The following is a 25,068-nucleotide window of genomic DNA, read 5'->3' as shown; positions in this document are numbered from 1 at the left end:
TTGATTCTATGATTAATAAAATTCGACAATTGACTCACTAAACATAACCTAACCAAGTTGTTCGTACTGGAAATTATTGTGTGAATATGTCGATACTACTTTTTGTTATAGTTTCGTAGTATTGAAGTGGATGGGTCATAATGTGATGCATAAAGTATGTAATATAGTTATCGAAACTAAATTTATTTGTTCTTGAAATCATCATCTAGATGTATTGGATTCAGTGACTTTTGTTGTTTTGACTGTGATTATCTAATAACAGGAAGTTTGTGAACATTATATTTTCTTTCTATATGAGGCGCCTAATAGTAAATTAGTAACCTGAAAGCTAAATAAATTATTGGTGTTTAGTGTGAAAAATACCATATCCATGATTGATTCATGTAAGAGATTACTTTTAATGTTTAAAAGGATTTGACTGATGAATTTCAAGAGGTTACAAATGGTGTGATATGTTGAATTCCCAATAAAATTTGATCCTAAGCAGACTGATGTGTGGACGAGAATGATAATGATTGGTTTTTTATTAGTCAGACATGTAGATAGTGTGACAGGTGTTATATGTGTTATATATAATCCCCTATCCTGACTATTATTGACCGTTATTGATGGACTGTTCCTTGTGTCGGATTTTGGTGTGGAAATATATTGACGTTATAGTCAGGCTAATCTCGTGTTCTTGATCTGAGTTGTGTTGATGTCCTGTAGAATAGACACTGGGTGGGAATCTAGTGTAGATATTCGTCTAAGGTAAATTAACGTCCCACATACGTGTAAAAAGTGAAAGGACTGTTATAACAAGAAACCCTAGCGTTATAACAAGTATCCTACGTTTATAACAGTTATTAAGAATGATACTTATTTATGATGAAAATTAGTGCTTGGATTGAATGAAAAATAACTATATTGAATATTTACACAGGGGAATGTATATATCATACTTGGTAATTGTGAGTGAATAGTGAATTTGACTCTAATCTAATGTGGAATTACTTTATCTAGCCAATGATTATCGGTTTCAGCTACACTTGTAGAAGCAGACTATCTGACAGGCATGAGTAAATTAATCACGATCAATAAGTGGAGACTGAGTGATATGCCTCACAATCGTTCACGATGACCCAGCTACATTCACTCTTTATCTTCTCAATCATGAATTTCTGTATTCCTTCATATATACCTTACCACTCTATCTTCTTAAATCATATTTGTAATGCTTAGCCCTTCTTATTGTCACCAGTACTATATTATTCCGACCGCTTTGGTTATTCATTTTGCTAGTTTTATCTCACTGTGTTAATACAGTGTGGGAATTCGGCTCAAGTTCCAAGTAGGCTGATTTGATAACTGGTCGAATAGTCATAAAAATAAATTCTAAGAGACATCTCATATCTTAACACATACATATACATAAAAGTGGGATCTTTTACTAGGAAAACATATTGGTAAATCGCTTAATTATAATTAGTAACAGGTTCACAAATAAAAAAGCACTATTTTCTAAATCATACAAGGTATAATATTAATGACAGAAACGTTCAGATAACAAACAATGCTATAATTTGATATAAATTTAAACAGCTAGTTGAAGAAAACGTTAGTAATATAATAGTTAACAAGCTCGATAGTATTGGGAATTTTATACTTTTAAGGGGTCACTAAAAAAGTGAAACATTTCATATTGATTCTCGAATGCTGACCAATTAATATTAGCTTGTGATGAGTACCATCTAATACGGATATGTCTAATAAATAATCCTATATTTATTATGACTTGGAATCTTCTTCAATGTTATACGAATCCATTTGATATTTGAAGATAACAGCTGTCAAATTCACTATAATTTACGATTTCTTCATTAATTATTATGAGTAAATGCAACGATTTATTTCTGATATAAATTGATGTAACTTAGTGGTTAGTTCATTCGATTTTCAACCACTTGGTTGCAAGTTCGAATTCAGATCGGTTATGACAAAGAATAAAGACCAGCAGTAAAGTTAGCAATAAATATATGTAGACATGCTTCGATTTCATTATTTTAAAATAGGAGCTAACTGATTAACCAGTATTAATAGAATCCACGCAAGTTTATATCCCACCGACTGAAACTTCAGGTTTTAATAGGTTATTTATATGATGCACGCTCAACGTGCAATTTAAATTTAATGATGGTTTCTATAGACAAACAGATGGAGTTGCAATGGGCTCTCCATTGGGTCCTCTTTTGGCTGATTGTTTCATGGCCAATCTAGAAAATTCAGCACTTCGACCAATAATCGAGAAATTTCATTTATATAAGAGATATATGGATAAAACTTTCATTATTGGTTATTTATTCATTTGAATACATACATATTGGTACGAAAACGGATCAAAAAATATATGGGCCATACAAATCATTGAATTTGTGTTTGGGCTGGGAAACTACCCGGGTGACCAATCAGAAGCAGGTGGTCTTCTAAAGGGAACATTCCCCGACCCTTTGATATAGAGGTTTAAACCATAAGGCAGGGGAGCAAAATTCGGAGATGTAGTTCCATGGTAGCCGGCGACCAACAGTAAGTTCATACTACATTTGTTCCCCCAGTATTCTGGAGCCTGTGCGTACTATTGGTTTAAAATAGGGGTTTTCCAACCCCCCTAAGTGGATCCTCCGTACCCATCAACTCGGTTTAGGCGCTGGAAATTTACTTTTAGCCCTCTTAACTTCGAAAACAACACCCCCGCCACGAAAAGGCAGTGAGTAGGACTTCCCTAATGATGGCTGTATACGCGTGTCCATATTAGAATATTTCGAGAGGGAGAGTAGACTCTCTCCACCCTCGGTCGTACCAAGACATTTAAGGAGATGGTTTCAATAGGTAGTTATGCCAAATACATTTAAAGAGTATAACTAAACGAAATAATATCACATGTATGTTTCCTGGTACACATTTGTACCAATAATAGTTACTAAAGTGAAACGAGTACAAAGTAGACGAATGAGTGCTCAATACTATTTCTGTAATGTTACTGGCATTTGGCGGTATCAAACTGCAATTAATGGCGTGGTAAGTTGATATGTTATCAAGTACAATGGTTACACTGAATAAGTCGGTTAAAGTCATTTCAAAACAATAAATAGGCTGTCTTGAACACTTTCAACCAACTGTCACACCTATTTGAGCTGAGTACTAACGATCATGTGACATAACCAATTGAGATGTTACTAAACCCATAAATTATGTAGATGAAAATCATACAGCATTCTAATTGTCTTCTATCCGAGCAAAAACAGTGAAAAATTCTTAAGTACATTATATACAAATGCTTTCTGTCCATCATGAACAACAAGATATTTGTATAGTCTTTAGTTTATGTTAAAGTACAGAAATTTTTAAATAAAAATTATCTATCAATTGATTTACATAATACCAATGAGGGTAATTTGCTCACACCTTTTTTATCTTTATCATTTAATGCTGTACTGACGAGAATTTCAGATCGATATTTCATGGTAAGTTTCTGTTCCCAATAGTATAGAATACGTAGCCAACTAATTGGATGATAACGTAGTATATAATTTTTAGAATAGTCAAGCAGTAGATTCAAGTGTGAAGCATCTAGATAATGTATGAAATAATGGATTATACGTTTTGGATGACCAATTTGTTCAATTAATCCAGGATTATAATTGTTATCTAAGGTGACGTTGAGTGGAAGTTTAGCATTTGGATTTGATTCTGTCATGGTACTTACATACCCTGTTTGCTTCATACGTATACTATTGAATTGTTGTAGAATAGATAATGCTTCTTGATGCAATCCACGTGATTGATATAACATTATTAATTCCTTTATTATTGAAAATAGGATTAGAAATGAAAGGAATAATAGACGAAACAACAGATGCAAGAACTGAGTTCACAAAAAGCATTATTTTACAAAATCGAGGATTCATAAATCGTATGTCCTCCATAATACTCCCCATTTCAGAGTAATAAGAGTTGACTCGTCTCAGTTGATATTATTTAAAACGCTCCTGGAATTCTTGAGAAGATAGATTCCTCTTGGGTTGCTTATGCATTTCACATAGTGTTTTCAACCCTACATTATGGCTAAAATCGTGTGCACAGACAAATTTACTAAGCGCGGTTCATTAGTGATTACTTAGAAAGAAAACCAAACATTAAAAGGCACAGGAGATGACATATGATCGACGTTTTTATCAACACCGAATGTAGATAATTGTTTTAGCCTCGGATCATCCATGCAGTTTTTATGTCATCGCTGAAACGTTTGATACAACAGTAAGGAACTGTTTTCTTCAACTAAATATTACAATGAACAGCTGTTAGAATCTTGTTAATTTCCTCCGGAATTTTTCTCAAGTTTCACCGACAAACGTGTATAGCTTACTTTAAGTATTTATTGGACATATCAAAAAAGTAGCTTGAAAAGTTAGCTTGTATTTTGAATTATAATTTAAAGAGCTACTGCAGTACAAAAAGAGTAGTAGCTAGACGGTTACTTCGTTTAAATTTATGATTCTACGATGGTGAAAGTACCCATACGACAATTCACAAAGCCTTCAACAGAAAACAGTTGGATGAAAAAGCACATCGCCAATATATAGCTATAAGCTGAGTGATCGACTACATTGTAAGCAAGGACGAGGGTAAATTCACTTGGTATTGTTTGCTTGAATCTTGCTTGGATTTAAACTTCACATCATTGCACAAGAAAGTCGCTATCTAGACTCAGTAGCTAAGTGGATAACGCGATGGCGCTTGAAGCGAACGGTTCTGGGTACGAATCCTGGAATGAATATCAACTCTGGGATGCAGGTACATCCAGCTGACGAGTCCCAAATAGGACTAAGCCCGTGTCCTGGATTTCACTGCTAGCGATCAACCATCTTTGCTTATAAAGACGAGTGTGTTCTGACGCTGAATGGTTAGTAGTTTATGATCCGACATGATTTTAGTTAGAATATATGAATGTCTCGATTTCGAACCGACGGTTGAATGATAATGTCCTCTTTAGGAGACAGCAAGGTCTTTGGTTCAACATTACATACCAACCGCCATATATGATCAAAAATCTTGACTTACATTCACTTAACTGTAGTTATTATCCACTGCTGAGTAGACTGTATTTTAGTATATAGGTATTTGTTTTACGTCAACAAATATTGAACATTATTAATAGACTGCTTCCAACAGTACCTTAACTGAGATGGACCTATGAAGAATACAACCAACAAAAAAATTTCAGAAAACCCATTAAGCAAACTATGTATCGTGTGCTAATAAGATAACTTAGTTCAAGGGGAGTTCCAAACGTTCTAATGGGAAATCATAACCGTTTTAAAGTCTAGCCATATTGGGAGTAAGACGATTAGCACCTGTATCACTAAATAATTAGGTTGGAGATATAAATATTATTGGATTTCACCCTAATTTTCGAAAAGTGCAACATAACTTACGAGACCTAAAGGTTGTTGGTTTGATACCTAGAGAGGCTAAGGATGCGAACTGCTGAAGCGTCCACATACTTTGAAAAAATATTCCCCATCATTATTAAGATTACCAACAAAATGATTAACTACTTAGATCTATCATTAAACTTTAAAAAAAATAACACCTACCTGATAACGTTTATGTTCCAGTAATGTTTTAACTGATTCATCAAGAATACATGTATTCTCTTGACGCAATAATGGTGCAACACGAGCTGTATTTGTTGATAAATAACATTTTAAAAGACTTGTATCAATTAATTCTAATAATTTAGTATATGACATAATCATTCTACTTCTATCTTTAATGGAATAACATTCAAATCCATTTGTAGTAATGATTTGTTGTTGGTGATGATGTTCATTCCTACTATTTAATAATTGAGATCTTTGAGATTCTTCGATCATTGTGGAATTTAATATTTTTGATGGTTTTATCAATAATTTGACATTGCTCGATTGTGGTTTTGTTTAATAAACGTCTCCATGTTAATAAATATGTAATTAATGGTTCAAATGCATTAATCATTTCAGATGAACTAATAATCTGTGAATGACAAGTTATAAAAGAAAGGAAATAGTGAAAGGATGAATATTTAGAAAATATGTGAATATCTACACATATAAATGTTACATCATGTTGAAGTTTAGAAATTACATCACAGGTTGAAATTTAATAAAACAAAATTCATGACAAATCAATATATTTGGGCGGTGGTTAAAATAGTGGAATCAAGTACATATATTACAGCCTATTATTTAGGATTGATCAATTACAGTCTTGAATATCAGTAGAAAGAAAAGTATCAAATCTTACAAATAGTTTTATACCCGTTGAACATATTAATGGGTACTTTACTCAGTAGCTAATTAGATAAAGCGTTATAATTGAAAGTAATGGATGTTGTATTGTAGTCTTTACAATGTGAAAATCAACACTAGATCTACAGATATATCCAGCAAATGAGTAATCAATAGGACTTAACACGTTTCCTGAATTCTAGTACCAACCTCAATTTATACAAGCTAAAAATTAACATTATTTGTTTGTACTAAAAGATTGTAGTCAATAGTGGTCTTGAACATAAACAGTATGAGAAATACAAAATGAGATTACTAACATGTCAGGAGTCTCTATTTCAGTGATAATTTTGTAATTTAATTATGTTGAATTATGCGGATTTGAATATAAAAGTGAACATGTAACATAGACATTGAACATAAACATCTAGTTCAAAAAGACATGGGTTTATAGACTCATAGATGAGTGCCTTGGAATATTTAACCCTAAAAACAATTTATTTCGTATGGATTTTAGGTTAGAAATTTCTAAATATTTTAATGAACATAAATATTCAATGGAAATAGTCACTAAGTAACTGTTTACATACAGAAATGCTAAAAGTTTGATACGTTTATTTTTCGATAAAAAAGGGAAAGGAGAATTTATTAATAATCAAGTTTGTTGATTTTAACCCAAATGAATAGAAGTGAAATAATTTTATGGAATACAGATAACCATTTCAACTAATGATATAACACATAGAGGCTGATTAATTGTTATTGATTGACGAGATAATATTTTGATGTATATGAGGAACAATAATAATAATAATACTACTCAAGATAACTAAATCGAAACGGGTTCAAGCCAGCAGTCTGGTTGTTAAAAGCACCTTAACTAACCTTAAAGTTTTCTTGGTCTACATCAACAAGATAACATTAAGAGTATATATTTTTATTGTTTTTTTTTTGAAGGATCTATGAAACCCAGAACCTACCATTCTTGAGCCAGAGCCCTTAACTGATAGACCACTGAGCCGGTATCCAACGGTGTTAATGTCTAACTTCAACCGTCTATCGGTTAAGGGCTCTGGCTTGAGACTGGTAGGTCCTGGGTTCGAATCTCGCGAGTGCGGGATCGTGGACGCGCACTGCTAAGGAGTCCCATAATAGGACGAAACGGCCGTCCAGTGCTTCCAGGTTTTCGATGGTGGTCTAGCTTCAATTGACTCATGATTTCAACTTTGAAAAGTACTGAAATCTCCACAAATCCCCTTCTGATCTATGAAACACTAAAATTTTTACTAGAATATATACACTGAGATTACGGAACAATAATAGTCTCTTTTTAGTCAGTATTATCAACTTCACAGTTATGAAATAATCTCAAGATATTCAAAAATTAGTGAGTTATCGATCCGTTGCTGAATAATTTGTGATTAATTAATAAGATGTGATGTTGATTTTGTTATAAGTAATTAATTACTGAGTGGTGATCATTTTGCATAGTTCTCTAATGATGAATGAATTCTTAAAATTAATTTGAAATTTCTTACTTTAACCTAAGAGGTTCGACATCCTGCTCCACCAGATGATTGGAGGTGATCAGTAAAAGACGTTCTTACCTACAATACATGCTAGTTCGCACTTGTTAGTACGAGTTAGCTAGATATGATAGCTTAATTACAAGAAGAACTCTAAGCAAGATGGGTAATGTTGTAAAAAAAGAAGCAAGCATCGACATAACTATCATTGAATTAAAAATAAAGTTCATCAAGCTATTCGCATGAACTGATATTAAAAACAAGGTGTCTAACTAAAATCCACAGAGTGGAATAACTACTTTTTAGTTGCTTGGAGGTAATAGACAGGAAGCCCTAGACTCGGATTTTGTACAACTTGGCACTCTACAGTGAGGTGTACATGTAATCCTGAGGGAATCGGTGTTTCCTGGCTGACTCGATCCCGTGCCACTCAGTTTCACAGTTTGAGTTAACCAGGCAGTGATTAGTGGAAACATTGAAGCTTGACCAACAGAATTTGATTGGCACTATAAAGGACTAAAAACACATGACGTTAATTACTAATCAGTGATCAATCGGTTGGAAGCAATCATTTGAATGTCAAAATTAGTGATAACAAAGGATAATTAAGTTTAAAATAACTCTACAATACAATATATGAATAAAGTCAGTAGTATATAGTCATTTCAATGACCTAATATGTTAATGGTAATTTAGAAATCAGACAGCTCTTCAGACGATAGTAGTAGTCATAAGGATTCCAAAAACGAAAGTTTGTACTTAAAAAAAACTACATCCATGCTCACACAAAACAAGTTAACAATCGAATACCACTGGGGTCGTAAATGCGCATTGATAAGAAGTTCCATACTAGGATAAAACAGCTTTCCAATGCTTTTTGGTCTATGGTGGTTGCTTAAGTAAGGTCAATCCATGACGTAAATAGTAAAATAAAACAACTTTCATAAGCGTCTTATATTAATATTTATTTTAGATTTAGTTGTATACTATTTCCGCGTGACTATCGTAACCAATGTTTGGACACTCTAGGTGACATGACTCAGAACCGATCACAATGGCGCAGGTGTATACACTCTTTGTCTTCTCTTAAACCGTGTGATTAAAATTGCTTCATATCTGTCTTCCTTCCTATACTATATCCTTATATACAACCTTTCTTTTATATATTAACACCACTAAATTGACTACTTCTATGAATCCGGTGTTCATCTTGTTGTGCCAACAAGGTATGGCAACTTGGACCGATGCATATATATGCTTGGTCCTACGTTGTAGCTGACTGACTGTATACTATTTGGTCATTATTTTTGAACGTATAACTGTGAGAAGTCTGATTAGAATTTAGTGTAGAGAAAAACTGAAGAAAAAAAACCAACGATTACATTTTACAAAAAAACACGTCAAGACATTAACTTACATTGATATCACAAGGATGTTCTATTTGATGTTGTTCTTGGTCAGATAACATACCAGGAAATAAATCAAGTACATGTATTGGATTAATTAATTGTTCAGTGAATAGATTTAATGCTTTTGAATAGTGTTTTTCATGATATAAATGAATTGCATACAATATAGTGATTTGTAATGTTTCCACAGGATTTTGACCACTATATAAAGAAGTTTTAGCTAAACAAATAGCCAATTCAAATTCCTAAATAAATAAGATAATATAACCGAATATAGTTAACATTTAATGCAAATTATGGAAGATTATAACCAGTAGAATATTATGTTATCATATTACACAAGATCCACAGTAATCTAAAAACAATGATACTAAGTATTAAACAAATGAAAAAATATTATCAGTACACTTATACTTCTGTAGTATTCATACTGAGGTCTTTCAACAAAAATGCTAATCATACAAATATATGATAAGTGATTGGTCAAGTGATATCAATCCCTATAAATCCATTGACTACTGCAATATATAATGTTGATAGGTAAGAACTATCTGGTATGACTTCTTGAGATTATCGAAGCAGATGGTTGGAGACGGTGGATGATATAACTTATGTGAATTTATTCTTTCTACTTAGAATAATGATTGTTTTGTCCCGTGAAATCTTTTGTTTGTTCTCGAATCATATCTTTTATATACAATAATTTCTGCTACTGCTGTTACTACTTCTACTTCTCTGACATTAAGTTTGATAAATTCATCTCACTGAGCTGATGTGGTGTGTCTACTCGAAGCGGTATATATATATTCCAAGGTCTAGGTTGATTATGACCGGTTGAATGACCAAGTATGAGTAAATTTACTCAACAGTGATGGTTAATTGTGAGACGTGAAAAAGCTAGTTATACCAGCGAATTTCTAAGATAGATGCAGATGAGATCAAGGTTTCAACCTACAACTTAGAAATCTACATCAACAATGTAAACAGTACATTGTAGTTGAGAAAGTCTAATAAAAAATTGTTTAAATTTCTAGGTCGTATTTTTCATAGGGTGATCTCAGTTGAAGTGTCATTGAAAATCAGAGAAAACTGGGCAGTTGTTTTGTTTTAGTATGGGATCCATCGGGAGTGCGCGCCCATAACACCACCAGCGATTCAACTCCGGAACCTTCAGGTCTCATAGTACATGCTTAAACATTCAAACCACTTGATGGGCATCTAATGGTACAAGTTCAGCTTTAATCAATGTGACATGGCACAGCGATCATCCGATGCAATTAGTAGTAACGGTTTTACTCCCGACATGTTTGGAATGCGTCAGTTACTGTTGAGGATATCTCTATCAGGACGAAATAGCTGTTCCGGGTTCACAGGTTTTCAGTTGTATCGTAAGTGAAACTAATTGGTGAGGAATATAACCTACAACAAAAGTATGTGATGACTTAGAAAAATATTTTACTGAGATTCAAAAACCCATTGTTATATCTATTGCTTGAGTGCGCGCCCAATTGGAGAGCAGTGAATTTATTGATCGCCTAATGATACACAAAATTGTATTGAGCTGTCTTGAGTACTTATCAGTCCTACTATCTGCCTAGCTAATCCAGTTAAGTCCAGAACACCAATAACATCCTCTGCAATATGAATAATTATTCTCAAACATATTGGGTTTATATACCAATCAAACAGACCATATCGTACCATAAAATAGAAAATAAAATTTGTACAAGATTTAGCCAAAAGTGGCTGTGAATAGGGAGGATAGTAATGTATAGACTGGGGATAACTCAAGAATGGTAAATCGCATAATTATAGTTCATAGTTCAAAATAAAGCTTATGATAAGAGGAACACGAATATGAATAGTTTAGTTACTTAACAATTACACAATAGGAAATATACATATCATATCGGTCCATAAATAGTTCTCAAAGTTACCATTCATAATTCTCCATTGGATACAACACCCATTTACCATTAATAAACTCTCTGAGTTCAATAAAGTTAATCGTATCACAGAAAGCAAAGTAAATGGTTCTATCAAAATCTGTCTTTAAATAAATTTACCAAATAGATGAGGAAATCAGTATCAAACAAACACGATGATTAATTGACATGTTTGTCGATTTAAGGAAAGCAAAAATGAATGCTGCATGCGTTATAAAGACTGTTTTTAAGGAAAATACAATCAAGCATGTAAACATTTTTCTTCATACAAACCTTAAAGTATATAATGACATAATCTTCTAAAAATGAGATACATTAAATTCTATACTTTTTATAAAGTAAATATAACATCGCCGGACAATTTTGTCGTTGGGAAATAACGATGAACATTAATATCTTATATTCTACGTGAAAGAATTGACCATAATTTAACAGGAAATAACGAACTATTATAATGGAACTTGAAGGTCTTTCAAGGTATATATAATCCCTACCATAGAAGATAGCACCCTAGGATATTGAAATGTTACGATAAGACTGTTATTATTAGTAAACAAGATAGAAAATTACAATATGATAGCTTTAAAATTCAGTATATATTCATTATTGCAATTATTTAATGTTTATTAGTGCACAACTACAAACTTGAACAAAGTGTTTGTTCAATAGTGATTTGTTACAATTAGTTCCTGGAGTTGAAATGCTTCATTAGATAACAGTTGTTTAGGACAATAGAAAACAAAAAGAATGTATGTATTGTGCGTTTTAATTTAATCTTAACTTGGATCACAATCACCAAAATGTAGCAGTGTAAATTTGAAAATATATAGGTCATTATTTTCTTCCGTTTAGCATACTTTATCATAAGGTTAATACCTACACACAAAGAACATAATAACCAATTTATAACAATGTGAATAAAATTCCGTGTAATAATTTTTTTGTAAAAATACGACGCTTATACACTTTTCTAAGAATTTGATCTAACTGATCGATTTCTTTCATGTGTGTATGTGGTGTATGCTGCTACTTACGTCTGTCGACATAAATAGTATGTAACAGCAAGCGGAAGTGAAAACCCTGGTAGCAGAAGACTAAGAAGATCAAGTTGAAGAGAATAGAAAGGAATTGCGAATAAGAAGAATCATACAGAATATGAAGGACAAATGGTGGAAATTTGCAAATGAACTATTCAATGTGTAGTTCTCATATTTTACCAAGACATTCTGCAATTGTGTGTTAAATATAATGGTTGTCTCCACTTGTATTCTCATTCATTACATGTATATTAGACATGCAGAGACAAAAATACTGACATATTGAAGCTGGTTAGAATTCATACTCTTAAATTATACAGTTAGCTAGTTACGCACATGTAAGGATGGCTCGCTGGTAAACTCTAGGAAGCCTTAAAAAGCCGCAGACATTCCATCCAATCACTGCTGGGGGAATTTTCTAGAATGTCGACGTGTAGCTTCCCCATTGGATGGATAGTAATGACCCCTATGTGCCTATTGGTTGGCCGAAATGATGATTTACATTCAGCCAATAACTATAAATACATGAGATTTCTGTACTATATTTTGACACTGTTCGGGGAATAAACTTCCTACTTACTACTCTTCTGCCTTCTTTCTTGCGATGTTGCGGGTTCTATCGTTCAAGTAGTCTAGTAGTACGCTGCATAGTAAGAATCAAAGCTCTAGATATAACAGCACATTTATATACTATTAGACATTTAAGTACCTTTTCTAAAAGTATACAATCATGATTTTATTAACATTGTTTACCTTTTTTTCAACTAAATTTTGAATAAATTTTAATCTGCTCGCTGATAATATAACCCAAATTTCATTACCATTGTTACTTTTACCACGTACAATAGAAGACGCATTATTTATTGATTCTGTTACATTAACTTTTTGTTGATTAGAAAAAGAATCTGTAGAGAAAAGTGTATTAGTTGTAGAAGCAGGAGCTGTGCTTGCATAAAACCATCCACATTTTGAATAACACATTGCTGTAACACGAGTTATAGCTAATTGTTGTATTAATTTATTAGGATTTAAAGTACGAATTTCCAATGTATTGTCCATAGTCTAATAGAATAGAACAATAAAAAATGAGTTGTATAAAGAAATAGTTAATAATTTTCCATATATATAATGCTTATACAATAGAACATGTCTGGTTGAGTTTAGGTATGTGCGAATGTTTATCAGTCATAGTTTTCATTTGCTTTCTAGTTTTATTATTATTTTTTCTTGTGACATAATTATGTTCTCAGAAGGAGTTTTGTGGAGATTTAGTATTTTCATAGCTGCAAGAGTGAGTCAATTGAAGCTAGACCACCAGGGAAAACCTGGGAGCACTAGACGGCCGTTTCGTTCTATTGTGGGACTCCTCAGTAGTGCTCATCCACGACCTCGCCTCGTGAGACTCGAACGCTGGAACTATCAATCTCGTGCCAGAGCACTTAACCGATAGACCACTGAGCTGGCATCCGATGATGTTTATGTCTCAGTCAGTCAGTCAGTTACAACGTAGGACCAGACACATTTATGCATCAGTCCAATTTGCCATACCTCGTTAGCACAACAAGATCAACACCGGATTCATAGAAGTAGTCAATTTAGTGGTGGTAGTATATAAAAGAAAGGTTGTATATAAGGATATAGTACAGAAAAGAAGAACGTTATGAAGCATTTTTAATATCAAGGTTTAAGGGAAGATAAAGAGTGTATAAACCTACGCCATTGTGATCGATTCTGAGCCATGTCGCCTAGAGTTTCTAACCGCTGGTTACGATCGTCACGCGGACCCCAACCAGGTAGTCTGCATCTACCAACATGGCTCAGGCTAGAAGTTACTGACTTCAAGCACTGATGCCAACAGCACTCAAGACCACTGATGTTTATGTCTAATTCCAACCAATCCACGAAGTTGAGCATCCATTCACCAATTTTCTTCAGTGAGTTCCTATCTCACAACAGACGTGGTTTGAACTGTACTGGTCACTGCTTCTCATTAGAACTCCAGGATTTACCTCTCGAAGTCAGTCACTAGTGAACATATGATCTATCGGTTAAGTGCTCTGGCGCGAGACTGGTAGGTCCTGGGTTCAAATCTCGCGAGGCGAGGTCGTGGATGAGCACTACTGAGTAGTCCTACAATAGGACGAAACGGCCGTCCAGTGCTTCCAAATTTACCTTGGTGGTCTAGCTTCAATTGACTCACGCTTGCAGCTATGAACATAATTATGCGTTAACAAGAAAATAAATCGTGAAAATTCGAATTAGAGATTGAAAAAAGAAAATTGTAAGAACAACGTACACAACTAAAAGACCATAAAATTTCGACCAGCTTCCTTTCGCCAATCAGATATGAATGAAGTCCTATTTTCATTTGTTAGGGCTTTAACGCGAATGCATAATCAGTTATTTCATGCATTGACGTAATGTATCGGATCTGCAGCTTTGAAGTTTTTTCTAGCCTCCTATCCTAGCCACCATTGTAGTTTAAGGTACAAGATGGTTGAGATAGATATATCTCATGCCTAACTAATATGCACTAGCAAAACTAGATATGACAGAAGTAAATACAAACAAAGAATATTACACTTTTCTAGACAATTGACACACTTTAAAGGGAGACTCATAGTAGTAGTGAACGAAATATGTTGATCAAAATGATACATTTTCCACATGATACATGAACCTCAACTCCATAAAGTAAACCGAATAATTTTGTAAATTATACTTGATAATACAATCCATCCACTACATGACAAACATGATTATTTCTCATGTTCAAAGTTGTTTCAACCAGACTTTTTATTTGAAATGCTTGACAATCATACTGGTTAATTCATCAGACTCACGTAGCGTGACGAATAAGTGATAAATATACAATTATACAAATATGTTTGCAGAATTAAACAGTCTATAACTTACTATTCATTGTAATCATTGAGAACATAAATAAACAAAAAATTACATAACTATGTACAAGAATATGACCCAAAATCAATATGACTGGAAAATTATTTTCAGATTACAAGTATCTCATTAGATTAGAAAAGATAAGTTCATTATCCAGTCAACTGAATCTATAAGCATATTAGCTGGACCCATGGAACTAATGAATTGTTTATCATGAGAAATAAGATAACTTACTTCAAAGTGAAGGTTAATTTTCTAGCATGTGATGTGCTAATCGAAGTTACACATCTCAGTTATTTTCATTTCTGTTAGATTGGAGTGAATAATTGGGAGATATCGGACATTTAGAACTATTTTACGAAGAATTGTTATGTATATTCTCATTATGTAATTATTAAATATTTGGTTTATGGTTTCTTTTATATATTACTCATTTTGGAAGCTTTCAATTCATTCACAAACTGACATCATACGTTTTGCCTTTCCTAGATTATGGTTAATTGGTTATGTATCTAATGATCAATTCTGTAGTACATTAAAGTTATGTACACAATGATTTCTTATTTGTGATGAGTAGTGGTCATGCAATTAGTGCACAAAATCTTTTCAGTGGGAATACCATAGTTATACTTTTGGTAGTATGAGCCAATAAGAAATGTAGACTTCGTCTTGGATTATTAAATTCCTCGGTTTTACACAAATTTAACATTTCTACATTATCATTATTATTTCTACTATGTGGAGAACTATTACAATTATCATCAGAAAATTAAGGCAAACTATTATCTACGCAAGATAAGCAGTGTCCGTTGTCCGGATACCATCAGCGACAACCTACTGTGCGAGAGAATAAACCAGCTTCCATCTGAAGAAGAAATTAACAAAAGATGTTGGGAGTGGATAAAACATACATTGAGGAAATCGTCAAACTGCATCACCAGGTAAGCACCAAATTAGAGTCGGGAATTGGAAGCAGACATCAAAAGAATGAATAGCAACTGGAAACAATTAGGTACGATTGCCCAGGACATGGTTCAATAGAGGGTTCTTTTGAGCGGATTATGCACCTTCACGATGGGTTAGAGACGAAAGTTAGTAAGTAATCACTAATATTACATCTGTTGTAACGTTAAGAAAACACTTTTTTGAGTGCATTTTACAACTATATGTTTCTTTACATTATTATGGATAACAAATGAAACTAATTTTCTCCCCTAGTAACAAAAAATTATTTATTACGTATACAAGTTGAACTTTTATCAAAAATGACAAAGGTCAACATCAACTGAAAGAGATATTGACAATATATAAATGGGCGCACAAATTTACTGAAATTGTTTCTTAATCGAACAAATAATTAGTGATTTCTAGTAAATTTAAGTAAAAAATAACTCAGTGAAAGTCAACAGGGGTATTAAGACTGAAAAAGCTTTACTCAGTAGTAAAAGCGCATATAACTTATGAGATTTATAGCAGTAGAAATCAGTGTTTTGAAATTTAAGCATCGACATAACACTTTTAATTGATCGGATCTTGATATTGTTTAATACAAATAAATCCATGTTATGATGAAAATTTCATTGTTATATCTGATCCTCATTGGAGAATAATTGATGTTTAAACAATACAATTGTTATACTTTCCAATCTTTTGTTAATGGTACATGTGGACTCCTTGAGCGTATGCCTTGATATTATCTGTAGTCTGATATATTTTCGGATGAACTCTATCAGTGAATACTAGTGTATATGTTGGTGATCATTATAGTTCAGTGGTCTAATGAATAACTGGATGGAGTTTGAGATGACTGGTACTGGGATCGAATCTCAGTGTAAACATCAACATAGGTATGAAGATACATTCAGATGACGAGTTCTAAAAAACGACTAAACATGAATTCTAGATTCCAAAACTAATATAGTTGAAAGATCAAGTTAACAATGATATGAACATATCAAACTTACCCCAATTATATAAGGTGGAAAAATATGAACTTGATATGGTATATTTGACCATTTAATTTGAAATATAGATTTATATTCATGAAATGGTGAAATAACAGATAATACATCATCACGTTCAATTCCTAGAAATGTACATGAACCCGGTAACATTGGATGATAATATTGATTCAATGAAGATTTATTATTATTATTATTATTTTCATCATTATTATTATGATCTAATATGGATTGATTTGATAAATTTTCTGAATTCATTGTTGAATTTTTAAAAAAAGAAAATTTATCAAATATACACGAAGAAGAATCAAATTCATTTAAATTAGATGAATTGAAACAATGAGAGAGTGAAGTAATTATTGGCAATTGATTTTTGCCAACAGCTGATATTAACTGCATCTAAATATATGTAGATTTGAAAAGGTAAAAAGTGTAAGCCAAATCTGAAGGATGAGAAAATGTCAAAAAAAAAGAAAATAGTATAGACCTTCTTTTTTTAGGAAAAAGAATAATTATATCAACACTAGGATGCTAGACTATAAACAGAAGAGAATAATTACTTATAGTAAACATTTTATTGTAGAGAAGAAATGTAAAGGTGATCAAAGATATTTATTATGGTGATTTAAAACACTTAACATGGATTCTATCTACCTAACTGTTGTATCTGGAACTTAGATTTCTTAGTCTATCGCACGATACTTGAGCACTCGAACGCTAGGATCCTCCCAAGTCACAAATCAGAAGACGGAAGACAAGTAAAAGGAATGTTATTCCTAACAGTGTCGATTATGGTACGAAATTGTCAGGTATTTATAGTTTTTAGTAGAAACAAAATCATCATTATAGTTGTCCAATCCGCACACAGGGAGTTATCAGAATTATCCAATAGGGAAGCTCCATGTAGCAATTCTAGAATATTCTTCCCAAAGCTGATTGGATGGAATATGTCGGGCTCCTTTTGGGCTTCTTAGAGCTTCCTCGACTTCACCTGTGGACCATGCTCACACTAAGTGGTTACCACTTGGTGAGGGTTTTTAGTTGGAAGCTAATCTATTAAGATTACAGGTGTAATTCGATACGAATGTTTCAATAAAGACAAATCTTTATTTTCTAATAAATTAACAATATGACCGTTTAAAAGTGGTTGATCATTTTTCCCGACTAAACAGCAAAGGGTTCAAACTCCTTCTACCATTAACAGTTGTCCAGTAACAATTACTAGGAGCGGCATTAACGATCTGCAAATTTAAACAAGATTTTATGGCAGACAAAACAATAAAATAATACTTAAGTTCTTATTTTTTCATAGTTATGATCCAGTAAATAGAAATTTTACTTAGTTATTTATTATTAGGGTAAGAAGCTTGTATAGATTAGTCGATTTTTCGAGATGACGTTAGGAACTTACAATCCTACTTTGCGGGGAAGATTTATACTATGATGATACGACTATTCTGTACCTCACAGTTTTCAATGGATACTTGCTTCAAGTCAGTTGGTAACCTAAACTATTTATTATTAACTATTTGTTAGTATTTAGCATCACGGTTAATTGTATCATATGTCAATTATTTTCATGACCTCAGATTATGATGTTGTCGATTCACTCTGTCGAGATTACGAGACGAATACTTCATATAATAACTTAGTTTTAACGTGATATTTATTTATAAACAGTTATTTAAATGCAATATATTAAAATACGATAGTACATTTTTAACAAACTTTTATATGAAAATAGTAATTTCTTTAAGTAATAAGGGCGTTTATTTCGCCCCCAAATGCCCTGATACGGCCGACAGTGGGGAGAGTTCGCTCTCCCTCTCAAAATGCTCTCACATGGCCACGCGTATATAGCATCTACAGGGGAAGTCCTACTCACTGCCTTCTCGTGGCATTACTGTTGTTTACGAAATTGAGAGGACGGAAAAGCGAGTGTCTGGCGCTTTAACCGGGTCGGTGGACACGGAAAGTCCACCTAGGGGAGTTGGAAAACCCTGATTCCAAACCAATGGTGCACATGGGCTCCAGTATCCTGAAGGAACAAATGGCGTATGAACCAATTGTTGGTCACCGGCTACCATGGGACTCCATCTCCTCATGATGCTCCACTGCCTTGTGGATTAGACCTTTACGTCGAAGGCTCCGGGTGTGGCCCCTTAAGGAAACCAACTGCTTCAGTTTGGGCACCTGGGCAGTATCACAACCCTTACACAAATCAAATGAGATTTGTGTGGCGCATATATATCTGGTGTTACTTAGTACCAATATTTATGTGTTTAAATAAATAACTAAAATTTCGCTTTAAAGAAAATACGCTACTTTGTAATATAAGTAGTCGGATATTATTCATTAAATAGAAACATTTGTCTGGTTGGATTGAAGTGATGTCAATATCGCGAAGTTCTACTTGTTTACATCTAAATCTACATTAGCAATGCAGGTATACTGAGTTTAACTTTAAATTTTGAAGATTAATCACCACGCGCCATTCCGAATGACAGAATACCACTGGGATGTATTCTACTTATGCTGACAGATATAAGTAGTACGTAGCACTCATCTGAAGTGGAATGCCTAGCAGCAGAAGATTGAAATGAAGAGAATAGAAAGGAACTCGGAAAGTAATCGAAATGACAACAGAATTGGAGAAATAGTAGAGTATGTGAAGGACAACGCAAAGATGTGAAAATGATGTACTTACTGTACGATTTTTATAATTTATTAATCCACTGTGTATTTTTCGTTAAACAGTAAATTAGTTATCCCTAGCTGAGTCCTCTTTCACCATAAGTCAAAAAGGCTTAGATGGTATTCATAAAAGTAGTAAGTTAATTATATTGAAGAAGTATCCAGATGGTCATTAATAAACAAATATACTATGAATTTTGTGCTAAAAGGTTTTGGACTATACCGTTTTTTAAATTCAGGACTCAATAGTTTTGTGAACAACATGTTCGTGTTTGAAACAATAGGCATCAGTTTTAAGTCTTAATATGAACAACAATACCAGGATTCAGAGATCTTTAGTTATGATGAATCGTGAATAAGGTATAAAGCGGATCCTAAATTCCATTGAGGGGCACAATTTATGAAAACTAAAAATAAACGTTATTTGTTCATTGTGAACAGATTCACTCTGCTCAAGCTTTTACGTGAATTAAATTTTTAATTATTTATCCTTTTTCCCATGTCTTAGATCATAAGTTTCTGTCTATTACTTGAGAATGATAATAGGAAGACACTTATTACTCTTTCCATATTTACGAGTTAGTTCATGAAAGTTATTAACTAATGATGCGGCGAGAGTAAACTTTTCGAACACTATAATATTCTGTGATTACCATAACAATTGGCCAATCAAAATCTGGATCAAATACTTTAATATCGGTTAATGGGATTCCATATGAACAATTTCTAATATTATGAAGATAAATTATTGCAAGTATTATTATTTATCAGTTTATTATTCAGTGTTTAGTTTATTGAGATGATTTAAAGAAATCACTTTATGAACATAAGAGAAAGAGCTTTTTCATCATGCTTAAAGTCATGGTTGATATATTGACAGGACATTCATTTGGTAAGAAATTTCTATTTGACAGAACTTGTTGGATGCCAACTGAGAGGTCTATCGGTTAAGTCTTCGTGTGTGAGACCAAAAGTCTTCGATCCTAATCCCGAGTGCGGGGTCGTGGATGCCCACTACTAAGGAGTCCCATACTAGGACGAAACGGCAGTCCAGTGCTTCTAGGTTTTTAATGGTGGTCTTACTTAGAACGGTTCATGATTTTATTAGAATTAAACAACCCCCACAACCCCTTGCTGACAATTTATCTCTTAAAAGTTATTATAGGTGGACGAGACTTAATTATAACTTATAAACAATGGTATTTGGTGATTCATAGTGAAATATTGAGATGTACATTCGGTATTATTTAGAACTAATTAACTAGATACGATTGTAGAGCAGTAGCTCATTGGTTAAAGCGTTCAACTTACAGCCGGCTTCCACTTACTTGCGTTTGAATAACCGATTAGTATCTATAACACTCACACTCAGATTGTAGCCGAAAGCTAAGGACATGAATTTGCATCTGGTAAATGAGCGGAACTATTACAATGGAATTCCATCAGCACTAGTGACTACAGTCAACAACGATTACTACCAACTGATCAATTATTATTGAAACTGATCTACCATAATAATTGCCGAATGTTTACTAATGGACAGTTATTAGATGAATTTCTCAGTTTCAGTGAGAAGCTATGACTTATGAAGTTAATCAGTTAAAGAAAAAGCAATAGTTTATTAATGATGTTGGATCATGATTTGGTTATTTCACAAACTGATTGAAGTCAATTAATATGACTCGCTCGAAGTCGGCCCAGCAATTTAAATAGTAATATGCTCAGTGGAAGACCTAAAGGTTGGGGGTTTCGTTCTTAAGGGCTTCGTAAGTGTTTGTTTAATGGAGGAATAGTCTTACAGATGATACTAGTTTGTAACGATAACCAAAATGTAACAAGAAGGACTCCAATTGGATTACTCACCATTTCTTTAGTAATAACTTTATCTATATGACATGACAGAAGTTAAAAATTAGTGAATTAACTGACTAACAATAAGGACATACCTCACCACTAATAATATTGATTAATAAATATTCACCCCGGTGTCCTACAGCAAGTTTTGATAGTCCACAAAATGAAATCGATCGAACAACTTCTGGAATAGTCATTTCATTTGGCCATGAAGGTGTAAGTAGATCATCTGATCCTCCAGGGCATAAAAATTCACGTGTTTAGGATTCCATCGCCAAAAGTATAAATGACGCTTTACAACAACACAAATGCGTAATTCTAAAGAATTTGATTTTGAGTCTTGAGAAATTTTTGATTCATTTAAAATACTTTCAGAGGATGATGATTGTGATTTGTTTAACGATAATGAACTGTCTATTTAAATAAAAATATAATTTGTAAATAGTCATATTAAACTAATAGCATAAGCGAGTGTTTAATTATTATACAAACAGTGATCTTGAGTGCTGTTAGAGATATCCGTCTGTCAATTAAGGGATGAGTATACTGCGCAGCTCGAACTGTTCTACTTTACGACTGTGAAACATGGCCATTAAGAGTAGAAGATACTCGTAAGTTACTAGTATTTGACTACAGATCTCTTAAAAATATTGCACGCATCTGCTGGGATCACCGGGTAAGTAATAGTGAGGTTAGACGCAGGGTATTAGGGAATGATGGTAAATCAATTGATGAGGTGATGAATCTTCATCGACTGAGATGGTTGAGCCACGTGTTACGTATGCCTGAACACCGATTACCACGACGCGCAATGCTGACTAGTATTGGGGATGGTTGGAAGAGAGTTAGGGGCAGCCAAACCAAAATGTGGCATCAGTGCTTGAAGCCACTAACTTCTAGTCTGAACCATATTGGTAGATGTAGACTACTTGATTGGGGTCCGTGTGACTACCGTAACCAATGGTTGGAGACCGTGAATGACATGTCTGAGAATCGATCATAATGGCGTAGGTGTATACACTCTTGATCTTCCCTTAAACTGGAAGATTAAAATTGCTTCATATCTGTCTTCCTTCCTATACTATATCCTTATATACAACCTTTCTTTTATATATTAACACCACTAAATTGACTACTTCTATGAATCCGGTGTTCATCATGTTGTGCTAACGAGGTATGGCAAATTGGACTGACGCATAAATGTGCCTGGTCCTACGTTGTAGCTGACTGACTGATACAAATATATGATAATTTCTTTCGAAATGATGGCTGGTACATTAAATTATATGTAATCTATCGTTTTAAAGACTTGACCAGTCCAAAAGTTGCCCTCATAAATATACATGAATAGAAACATGATAGAAAATTAGCCAAATAAAATAACTGTTTCATTTGAGACTTAGTGAATAAAATACTTGACTATAAACCAGTAGAGTAGTATCTTTTAGTTCCGTTTCACCAATGTCAGTTTGAAAAGTCGGATAGTATGAGTATTTACAGCAAAAGAAATGTAACCGAAAGCCGAGTATACAAACCTGTATCAGGTTAGCTAGTAGTGTGTACACTCACGATATATTTCATGTTTGAATACTTTTGAGCAATGCTGGAGTCGATTGCACTTGTAAAAATTAAGTGTTTGATTGCAATCTAATGATTATGGATTAGAATGATGATTGTTAGACTCAGAAATTAAGCTCGATTTTTATACCATATTGACGTTAAACGCTGTTAATATATCTCATAATCAATAACAACAAGTAGTGAGTGACAGAGAATTACTAAAAACAATTTTGAAAGCGTGTAGAACGACATTGTGTCGTCCAGAGTGAGCTGAATTGGCAGTATGTATGTGTTAGCGCGAAATAATCCGGATCAAGGCATGTTATGTGCATGATCGTGGCGGCGCACGCTGACTGGCTAATTCCAAACCAATCAGCTCTGGCAGATTATTGGAAAAGCATATAGAAGCTTCTTATGCATGTACTATAAATATATTGACAATTTTTCTAACGATTGATTGCTGTTCACCTACCCTTGTTATTTTGAATACAATTTCGTTCCTGTTCAACGTGTTCTGATTGTTGGGGTCTTGTCGAGTGTCATTGTATAAGAATACTAAGCAGTAGGAGTAACTGGGTCGATTATTAGCAAAACAATTATAACAGTGGCGACGGGAAAAAAGGAAAATTCATTCAAAATGCCGATATCAGACGACCAGCTTAACCGAATACTGCAACAACAGCAAGCACAGCTTGACGCACAAATGCGCTTGTTAGAAACTCTAATGCAACAGCTTAACATTCACTGCTCGAGTTCACATGCTACTTCAAGTACTTCTTGTGATGCAGTTGCCAGCAACATTCTAGAACTCTATTACGACACCGAATGTGGAAATACATTTCTCACGTGGTCCAAGCGTTAGGAAGACACATTTAGAATAGAGTTCTGTAAACAAGATGACGCATGGAAGACTCGAATGTTGATGTGCAAGTTGAGAAGTCATGAACATGCATGCTATGCTGATCATACATTACCAAAGTTACCTCGAGAGCTCAGTTTCGAGGCGAGAATATCTCAGCTGTCAGAAATATTCGGTGAATCTCCCTCATTGTCTAGTATTAGCTATCAGTGTCTTAATTTGGTGAAACGAGAAACCGATGAATTTGGTGCCCTAGCAGACATCGTCAACAGAGAATGTGAAAGATTGAAGTTACGCTAGTTGACAGAAGACCAACTTAAATGCCTTATATTCATCAAAGCTCTTCAGTCACCACAAGATGCTGAGATAAGAACCAGACTCCTAACTCGTTTGGATCAAGATCCTAACATCATACTCAGAACGTTAACAGACGAGTGTAAACGGCCACAGAACATCAGACACGACAACCAGTTAATTGGACAGGTAAATCCTAAGTTTTTGCAGTAGTGTCAATGCTATTACTAAGTTAAAAGTTCAGAAACCGAATACAGGTGGTACCAAACCAACGACTGCATGTTGGTTATGTGGTGATTAGCATTATGTACAATTCCGTCCATTCAAGAAACATAAATGTCAGATGTGCAACAAACGTGGGCATAAAGAAGGTCATTGTCTTCCAATTCGCACGTCCCAGCCTAGTCGAGCTGCTAGCAACCTTTCAAACAGACTATGACATTCAGAGAAATTATATTACGATCCAGATTAATGGTATAGCGGTTTGTCTCCAAATCGACACAGCATTCGATATCACCCTAGAGTCTAGAAAAACGTATAACCTCCTTGGGAAACCGCCAATGAAGCCATAAAACAAAACTGCTAAAAATGCCTCAGTAGGAGTTCTGAAAGTGGTTGGCGAATTACAGTGTGTTAAGGCGTATGCTATCTAACAGAATGATCAAACCTTGATCTCCTTGGTCTAGATATGTTAGAAAAACGGGAATAATGGATATACC

The 25,068-nt window shown here is 33.8% G+C and overlaps 1 protein-coding gene across 1 annotated transcript; it reads right to left on the bottom strand.

Annotated features, from left to right (window-relative positions):
- Positions 1–3,391: 3,391 nt before the first annotated feature.
- Positions 3,392–21,833, bottom strand: Smp_212140 (vam6/vps39 related; the record flags this gene model as incomplete). Its single annotated transcript, XM_018795489.1, has 6 exons — positions 3,392–3,838; positions 5,878–6,051; positions 9,249–9,485; positions 12,977–13,285; positions 17,092–17,487; positions 21,729–21,833. 6 exons carry the CDS (start codon positions 21,831–21,833, stop codon positions 3,392–3,394), a joined length of 1,668 nt encoding a protein of 555 aa, XP_018649796.1.
- Positions 21,834–25,068: the final 3,235 nt, after the last annotated feature.

Source organism: Schistosoma mansoni, chromosome 2 (assembly GCF_000237925.1).
Source record: "Schistosoma mansoni strain Puerto Rico chromosome 2, complete genome".
NCBI lineage: Eukaryota > Metazoa > Platyhelminthes > Trematoda > Strigeidida > Schistosomatidae > Schistosoma > Schistosoma mansoni.
The sequence above is the reverse complement of the archived record's forward strand: the minus strand, read 5'-3'. Positions and strand labels throughout refer to the sequence as shown.